The sequence below is a fragment of the Manihot esculenta genome, chromosome 14 (genome assembly GCF_001659605.2).
Source record: "Manihot esculenta cultivar AM560-2 chromosome 14, M.esculenta_v8, whole genome shotgun sequence".
Lineage (NCBI taxonomy): Eukaryota > Viridiplantae > Streptophyta > Magnoliopsida > Malpighiales > Euphorbiaceae > Manihot > Manihot esculenta.
The window spans coordinates 26,378,607-26,388,092 of NC_035174.2; the positions used below are offsets into that span (position 1 = coordinate 26,378,607).

At 31.2% G+C, this 9,486-nt stretch overlaps 1 protein-coding gene across 1 annotated transcript; it reads right to left on the bottom strand.

The window, feature by feature from the left end:
• Positions 1-1,529: 1,529 nt before the first annotated feature.
• Positions 1,530-5,014, bottom strand: LOC122721720 (G-type lectin S-receptor-like serine/threonine-protein kinase RKS1). Its single transcript, XM_043950279.1, has 7 exons — positions 3,693-5,014; positions 3,465-3,599; positions 3,178-3,380; positions 2,635-2,845; positions 2,273-2,513; positions 1,977-2,127; positions 1,530-1,872 (listed from the first exon to the last, which is right to left on the bottom strand). Exons 1-7 carry the CDS (start codon positions 4,963-4,965, stop codon positions 1,585-1,587), a joined length of 2,502 nt encoding a protein of 833 aa, XP_043806214.1. The 5' UTR covers positions 4,966-5,014; the 3' UTR covers positions 1,530-1,584.
• Positions 5,015-9,486: the final 4,472 nt, after the last annotated feature.

Genomic DNA, 9,486 nt, shown 5'->3' on the forward strand with positions numbered 1-9,486 from the left:
TAAATCCTACCCTTTTTAGAATTCCGACACCCCGGATTCCATCAAACAACAGGAATTTCGGTGCCGGACTCTAGCCGGGTATTACACTTACCTCTTGAAGATCGAGAGGATTGATGGTCTTAACTTGGAGATGCAAGGAAAAACAGATCTAGAACCTCCAAACCTCACAACTTAGCTTCTTTGCTCAAAAACTTCAAAACCAACATGAAAACAACTTAAAACTTGCTTAACTTGAAAGAAAATCAAGAAATCACCCAAGGAAGAGTAAGAACTCTCCTATACCCGAAAAGAGAGAGAAAACTCACCTCAAATACGGATAAGGGACCCTTTTATAGGTGGCCGGTAAACTACCTTCGGCAGCCAAAGCTGCCTCCATAGTTGCACCACTTTCGAAAGCCGAACTTGGGCTTCGGTGGCAACGAAAGTATGCCACCTTCGGCGGCCGAAAGTGAGGTTCGGCGGTCGAACCTTACATTTCCCTCATTGGTCTTTTCTTTTCAAAACTCCAAGTTTTCTTACTCAAATCACAAAAAACATGTAAAAACATTTTGAAAAACCTTTATTTTACTCTTCTAGATAGCTCCGACATCCTTAAATTCCGGATTCCAACGGAGATTCCACTGGAAAGTAGGAATTCCGACGCCGGGGTCTAGCCGGGTATTACAATTCACCTCTCTCAAAGTCTTCCTTTGAGTCTTCGCTCTAATAAAAACTCTTGTACTCTAGCAAGGCAATAATTTTTTTACAAATAAGTTTTCTAAGTATTTGTAGATCTTTACAAGTTTAATTCACTCACTTAAACAACTATATATAGATTTTGGTGAATTATGGTGCAGACTGAAATCAGGTAGACACAAATTGAAATTAAGTATAAAAAAAATAAAGCAGAAATTAGATGCCTAAATTTAAAATATTCTTAAATTAGATGTTTAATTTTAGCATTTGAAAATTTTAAACAAAAAATAAATGAAAAATTATAATTTGGATCTAACGCTTACTTTTTCAATACAATTTAAAATTTCTTCAAGTTCATCAGAAATCATTTAAAAATATTTAGAGCATTTGAAAATAACTTTTATCAAATAACATTGGTATATCAAACTCACTCGGTCTTACGAAGCCAAAAGAGGCAAAATCAATTTGGATTACCTATTCAAAGCTTAAACATCCAAATTTTATTAAATTAACAGGTCTATTAAGTTTTTAATATCATTTTTTTTTTGAAATGGGGATTGGGTATTCGGAGAGTAGAACTCAAAACCTCTCCTATTTACTCAGATGTACTTACCATCAGGCTAAACCTGTGAGTGCTTTTAAAACTAAATTCTTTTAAAATTTATGTGTATTCCTTAATTTATGAATAATTAAGTGACAATATTTTTTTTATAATATATAATTGATCCTTGATTGATGAAGCATAAATCTAGGGGTACATTTCACCAACAGTCCCATAATTTTGATTGTGTTTTTAATTTAATATAAGAACATTAAAGCAATTTGTTCCCAATAACATCTAAAAGGATATTTTTTTAATAAAGTACTTTTTTTACATCCTACCCATAACACAAAGTGGAGCCTATATTTTCAACGACTTGTAATATTAGAAATTGTTAACTCATTTACAGAATATAATTCTTTTGTTTTAGAATTACATTTTTTGAGGATAAAAGCAGGTTCATTTGGAGAAGGAAGAATACTTTCACTATTCAACATCAACACAATTGCTAATATGGTTGGTCTATCCTTTGCATTTTCTTGCACACATAAGAGTCCAATTTGGATGCATCTCAAGACTTCATGAGAGAAATTTGAGTCCTTCCCCAATGGATCAACTATCTCCAATGCTCTTTCTTCTTTCCACAAATTCCACACCTACACAGTTCACAGAATTAAGATATAAGGTATGAACTATCAACATAAACTGTATGTATATATAATTTGGAGTATAAGATATAAAAAGCTTCTTTACAACTTACATGTCCTATTAAGGTAAGGCAGGAACCCTCTTGATGGAAACTATTATTCTGCTTTCCTGTAATGATTTCTAATAATATTACCCCAAAACTGAAGATATCAGATTTTTCTGAAAATTTTCCGAAAACCACGTACTCTGGTGACATATAGCCGCTACATATAGATATAAAAAAAAGTTATACTGATCATTTAAAAAACACCAAAAATGGCCGTATTAGTCATTCTAATTCAATTAATTTTTGATGTCAAATAAGATGATATGTTTTTAGCAATATATTATATGTGCATGTGTACTTACAATGTTCCAACTACTCTCTTTGTCTTCTCCTCCTGTATTTGGTCTATTTTGAAGATTCTAGCCATGCCAAAATCTGAAATTTTTGGGTTCATATTTCCATCTAGTAGAATATTACTAGATTTTAAATCCCTGTGGATAATTTTCAATCTCGAGTCTTGATGAAGATATAAAATCCCTCGAGCAATTCCAACAATAATATCAAATCGTTTTCTCCAATCTAAAATTGACCTATTTCTTTCATCTACAAAAACAAAAGAAAGAAAATTGATTTGTTCCATTTAAATTAGTGTTTGTTTATGCAAGTTGAAATAGATAAAATGAAACAACTATTAGAAAATGGGTAGGACATATGTAGGACTTACCGAAAAGAAGGGAGTCCAAGCTTTTGTTTGGCAAGTATTCATAAACTAACATTGGTTCTTCTCCTTGAATACAACATCCTAGAAGTTTCACAAGGTTCTTATGCTGAAGCTTTGCAATCAGCATAACTTCATTTTTGAATTCTTCTATTCCTTGTCTTGAACTTTTAGATAGCTTTTTAATGGCTATCTCCTGCCCATTAGACAATTGACCCTATAATCATAGCTAGAAGTGTGAATTTACCCTGAGTAATCAATTTAAAATCTGATAATTACTATAGGAGTTTGGTATACTATATAATCAAGCAAAGATAGTGCACTCAACCAATAATAATAGAAAACATTAATAATTTTATTAAAGAATAAAAACTTAAAAAATTTAAACTTGCCTTACTGTCGTTGTAAGAGCACCTATATGGGTTTTGTTAATTAAATTTTTGCTCTAATGATTTTATATTAATATCGATTGAGATGAGATGGTATTGAATTCAAAAGCATAAATAAAATTGATACTTTTGCATAGGAACTATATATATATATATACACCTTGTAAACCAAGCCAAAACCACCTTGACCTAATGTGTTAGATGGGGAGAAATTATTAGTTGCAGCGAGCATCGTGCCCATATCAAAAAATGCAATGTGTGGATAACTCATACTATCTCCAACTTCATTGGCCACTATAGTTTCCTTGTGGTAATATGAATTGCCAATTTTGTGCAGTAGACTTTCATTCCACTTGTTTCTTTCTGTCAAAATTAAAAAAAGATTTTGGTTCCATCATCAGTAAATATATATATATATATATATATATTTTTTTTCTTAGTTCTTACCCCTTCTTTTCTTCCTCTTATGCCATAAATATGCAAATATGATAATGATAAACCAGGCTGAAACTACAGATACTACTAAGATGGCTTGCATATCCTTCCTTTCAAGAAAACCCATTGATTGCCGCTTGATTTCAGCTACAAAAATGATTGAAACAATTTAGAAGACGAAGGCATAACGTGCAAAATGAAATGGTTTTGTTAAAGTAGTCTAAAGAAAGAATAAAGTACCTAATTCAAGTGAATCAACTCGAACATAAAGATCATATCCCTCATCCACAAACTCTACAACGTCTATTAGTTCTCCAAACCAAGCCAAACAACCAGTAGTCCCTCTTTCAAGAATGTCTATGCTTGCATATGCAGTACATAAACAATTCCTTTTGCATTCCTTTTCACAATCTATGGGACTCATGTTCATGGCAACCCAAACTGCTACAGAAGTATCAGGAACCTTAACGTCTTCCACTTTCACAAACCCTTCTCCACTTCCGCACAATGAAGAAGACTCTAATCGCTTCCTGACACACCCACCTGTTGCATCCTTCAGAATATTCCAGTCCCTTGGAGATTTCGGTTCGTACCCAGGTAAACAATCGCATTCAAATCTACGATTTAATCTGTGAGGATTACACTTAGCATTAGTACCACAATGTGCATATGTATCACATTGATATTTTGGTCCTGACCAGTATTCTTTCCATTCACCATCCTTTTCATGCCATGTCTGGTGTATTATCGCTCCTGAATAATCTAAGACTACCCTCACAATAACAGAAGCATCGATAATAGAGTAGGAGGTGAAAATTTCATCTTCATTGTTGATGAAAGTAAAATTTACAGAATCCGCATAACCTTTCAATGGCCATGGCATGCTTCGCCAATAACGGGTTGTGCCCTTGGAGAGAAAGACTTGCGGTGATCCTGTTGGGTCGATCTCAACCAAGTAGTCTCCAGTTGCTGGGTCATCTTGTGATCTCCATGAACTTAGGGACCTGCTCAAACCTGTCCTTTGATTCAAGCCAATCTTCAGTCCTGGAAGGTGAGTATCTGTAGGATAGTCAAAGCTTTGCCATAGAATTGTTTTGCTTCTGTCTTCAACCAACACCAAATTTCCTGAATCCAAGAGTTGAGCTACACAAGTGTCCGTCACTTTCATTGTGATATTTGTAGACCACACTGAAAATCTCATGTCTTGGTTGCTATGGAGAACGAGATTTCCACAGGGATCAATTGATAGAACTCCAGAAGAACCATTGATTGGATTGTTTCTATTTGCTATCCATACAACTGTTTGCAGTTTTACTTGATTGAACCAGATTCCAAGATATCTGAACTTGGAACTAGCAGGGCTGAAAAACCCAAGTGCAAAACTATTTCCCTTGGAGATTATAAGGTCCCCATCTTGAATGGTTTGGTTTATGGTTAAGGTGTCTTTGGAAGAACAAAACACCAAATGGAGGATGAATAGAAAAGATTGCAGAAACAGCTTTTCAAAACCCATATTGCTCGAGATGTTTTACAAGTTGAGCACTGGGAAGTTTTATTACTTTTTGCTAAATATATAAGGAAAATTTATAATTTAGTCCCTGAGTATTGCCATTATTAACAAGTCAGTCCCTATATTTTTTAAAAACCTATTAAAACATCCTTATATTTTCTTTCTGTCAACGAAATAGTCCTTCCGTCATTTTTTCTGTTAAAATTAGATAAAATTTTTTCCGTTAAAATTAGATAAAGGAGGAGAGAGAAAATTTTTAAAATCCAATTTTACCCTCAAATAAAACCTCTTATTTAGTCCTTCGATATTGCCATTATTAACAAATTAGTCCCTACATTTTTAGAAATCTATTAAAACGTCCTTATCTTTTCTCACATCTATTAAAATGTCCTTATTGTTTCTTTCCGTCAACAAAATAGTCCATCCTCCTCCTCCTCCTCCAAAAAGAAGAAAAAGATGATGATGATGAAGGAGAAGGAAAAGAAGAAGATGATGATGAAGAAGAAGAAGAAGAAGAAGGAGAAGGAGAAGGAGAAGGAGAAGAGGAAGAAGAAGAAGAAGGAGGAGGAGGAGAAGGAGAAGAAGAAGAAGAAAAAGAAGAAGAAGAAGAAGAAGAAGAAGAAGAAGAAAAAGAAGAAGAAGAAGAAGAAGAAGAAGAAAAAGAAGAAGAAGAAGAAGAAGAAGGAGAAGGAGAAGGAGAAGGAGAAGGAGAAGGAGAAGAGGAAGAAGAAGAAGAAGGAGGAGGAGGAGAAGGAGAAGAAGAAGAAGAAAAGAAGAAAAAGAAGAAGAAGAAGAAGAAGGAGAAGGAGAAGGAGAAGGAGAAGGAGAAGGAGAAGGAGAAGAAAAAGAAGAAAAAGAAGAAAAAAAAGAAGAAGAAGAAGAAGAAGAAGAAGGAGGAGGAGAAGGAGAAGAAGAAGAAGAAGAAGAAGAAGAAAAAGAAGAAAAAGAAGAAGAAGAAGAAGAAGGAGGAGAAGAAGAAGAAGAAGGAGAAGAAGGAGAAAAAGAAGAAGAAGAAAAAGCAGAAACAGAAGAAGCAAGAAGAAGAAAAGGAAGGAGAAGGAGGAGGAGGAGGAGGAGGAGGAGGAGGAAAAGAAAAGAGGGTAATTTGGTCTTTTACTATATTTTTAACGGCAAAAATAGACAAAATGACTATTTCGTTGACGGAGAGAAAAGATGAGGACGTTTTAATAAGTTTCTAAAAATATAGAGACTGACTTGTTAATAATGACAATACTCAGGGATTAAATTGTAAATCTTCCAATATATAATTATGATAATAAGAAAAATTGTTGTGAAAAGAAGACCGATTTCTGGAATTTTTTCTAAATACATTTTGACTATTGTTGCCGATGGAAAGTGATTTTAGTTTTGACGATTCTCATATAATAGTTTGAACATGGAAATTGGAAATTTGAATACAGCAGTGCTAGAATTTAACACAACTCTGTTTTCTGTTTAAAGACTTGTATTATTAAAATTTAAAATAATTAAATTATTTAATACATATAAAATAAAGAATTTAACAATACTCCCTCCATTTTTCTCTGGTCTCTGAATATGTTATTTCTCTATATTCATTCTTTTATTCTTTTATTTAAGATGTTGATTTAAATATCAAAGAATTTATTCATACTCAATCACCCAATATTTCTATTTGCGTGTAACATAAGCAAATATATTTTTGCTTAAACTTTGATGAATAAATTATTATAAAATTATTTTATATATATTTGTTTAGAAGACTGAATTCACAATGTCACTCACATTTCAGCCAACAAATATTTATTTATTTATTAAAATCAATTAAGCCTTCTATTGAAACATTGAAATAACTTATAAGTTTATTTTAAAGATAGATGATTTGGTTAGTTCGGTTTAAAATTCAATTGAATTGTAAAAATTACAAATTAAAATTTTAGTTTTAAAAATCGAATTCAATTAATTTTGGATAGAAATCGATTTGAATTGAATCAATCTGATTTAATTTGATTTGATTCGATTTAATTGGTTGAAATTTTTAGTGAATTTTTTTGCACATTATTTTTAATGTTTTAAATTTTAATTGAAAATTTTCAATTTTGATTATGGTCTAATCTCCCTAAATTATTGAAAATAATATACTATTGTTCACTAATCAATTCAGTTCAGTTTTATTATTTTTTTATTAAAATAAAATATAACCGAAATAACTGAAAAATTTTAAAAATAAAAATCGAATTGAATCGAATTGAATAGAATAAAAAATCAAATCGAATTTTTATATTAATTTCAGTTTGATTGATTCTGCTCGGTCCTAATCTATTTTTGATGAGACTATTTATTATTTATTTTAATATCAGTATGACCTTTGAATAATTACCTATGACAATAAGAAAACAATTAATTGAAAGAGATCAAAGCTCTCATATGGACTTTTCTCCAAATATATTTTCAATGGAGTTGGTTTCAAAATTGACGCTTGAATAACGTTATTTAGAACATGGAAAGTTGAATATAATATTGCTTAATTATTCATCCACTAAATTCTAAAAAAAAAAAAAAAAACAATTCTAACGTTGGAATGTAACACTTCTATTTTTAACTTTCTACAATGGCTCTGTTCGGTAATATTTTTAAAGTAGTGTTCAACATTTTAACTCGGTCAAAATACTATTATTTAGTAATTAAGAGAGTGGTTTATGAAAAAATTACTTCTTGTAATGTTTCATTAACTGCAACTACAATCGCTACTATTATCGAATAAGATCAATTAAACCTTTTTAAAATAAAATATTTTTATACGTATTAGATTGTTGATATGATTAGTAGTTATGATTAACAATTGTTGCTGTTAATTGATTGTTGATGCTAATTGCTTATATTAGCTAAATTATGATAATTGGGATGGCATAGTCATTTGGACTTTGATACCATAAATAACTTAAAGGAAAAATGCATGTTTTCATATATTGTGATGAGTAAAACGGAAGTTATTTATATAAAAAGTTATAACAATTCACTAGAGATACAACAATTCAATCAAGAAGACTCAATGTTAACAAAAGTATCACATGGGAAATCAAATATCAAATCAATATCCTCTGCATCAAATTTTATTTTTTATCTGAATTACTTCTAAACTATCATTAAAAACCACATAAGTCTAAATAAGAGTAAATAAATTATGGGGACTATAGCTCATATTATTAAATCTTAATAAGTGATAGCATTATTTAGTTTTTTAATAATAATTTATGGATAAATTTAAATCGAAAAATAAAAATTATTATTTTTAACATCTATTATATAGTTCTGAAATAAATTTAACATTTCAGCCATAAAATATAGTTATAAAGTAATTGGTTTGAAAAACTTGATTCATTATGGCATTTCCGCCAACAAATATTTATTTAATTTATTTATAGAAAATTTAGCTTCGAAAATAAATAACTTGACTCGCTCCGTCTTAAATTTTTAAATTATACCCATCTTGAACCCATTAAATTTTATTTAAATAGTAAGAGATGTTTTGAGAAGTTATTTAGAAATAAGATAAAATTAAATAGGGTTATAATAGTTAATTTATATATTATTATAGTGTAAAAAAGAAAAGTGGACAATAATTTTGAGATATCTAAAAAAGAAAAGATAGACAAAAATTATGAGACGGAGAGAGTATTTGTTTTAATATCAGTTGGACATCTAAATAATTAACTAAGGAAATAAGAACAAAATTAATTTAAAAAAAAAGTCTCTTACACTTTTCTCAAAATATATTTTGACTATACATATATAGTTACCAATGGAAATTGTGGTTTCAAAATGATAGAGAATGATGGAGCTTTAATTTCTTTTTTTTTTCCTTGCTTGAATTTCATATTCCTATTTAATTTTATGGCCAGATCACATGACTCGGTGTCGGTACCATTTTACAAAATGGGCAAGTTATTTTATGGTCAGCAGTTAGATCAATGATCAGGTGCTATGATTGGGGTGTTGATCCCTTAGCAATTATTATTAATTTAAATTTGGATGAGCAATGGATGGAGGAGGGTTATGGATGAGTACCAATCATACAAGCACGCAAAGATAAGAAAGATATAAGAGAAAATGTTTTCATTAAAACTCAGAAGATTACAATGGAGGGATAACTTCATGAGTCTCTATTACATCAGCATTCCCTATATCTATTACATTTTTTGCAGGGACTCGATCGATATCATCAATCCTGTCCTCTTCTTGCTCGTCCTTACCCTCCTCCTCCTCTGGAAGGATATCATCTATCCAAGCAAAATTTTCAGAAGAAAACCGTTTTACCAACTCTTTCTTAACTGAGTCTTGACCCTCGACGAACATTTCTCCTCCCTGAGCCATCGTCTCTTAAAGCTCAGTCTCTAATTCAACAATTCTGTTGGAGGCAGCCGATTCTCCTTAACTTCAGACTGCATCTCCTGGACTTGACACTGAAGCATGACCACTTTATTCTCAGCACACTTAGCCCGATTTTCAAGGGCAAGTTTGGAAGCATTAGCTTCACCCAGATTT

Excerpts from the sequence above, each read along its gene's own strand:
- LOC122721720 (XM_043950279.1), bottom strand. The coding sequence starts at position 4,965 with ATGGGTTTTGAAAAGCTGTTTCTGCAATCTTTTCTATTCATCCTCCAT. Across the intron at positions 3,600-3,692 it reads AGTTGATTCACTTGAATTAG|CTGAAATCAAGCGGCAATCA; the intron begins GTACTTTATTCT and ends TCATTTTTGTAG. Across the intron at positions 2,846-3,177 it reads GTTTTGGCTTGGTTTACAAG|GGTCAATTGTCTAATGGGCA; the intron begins GTGTATATATAT and ends CTATGATTATAG.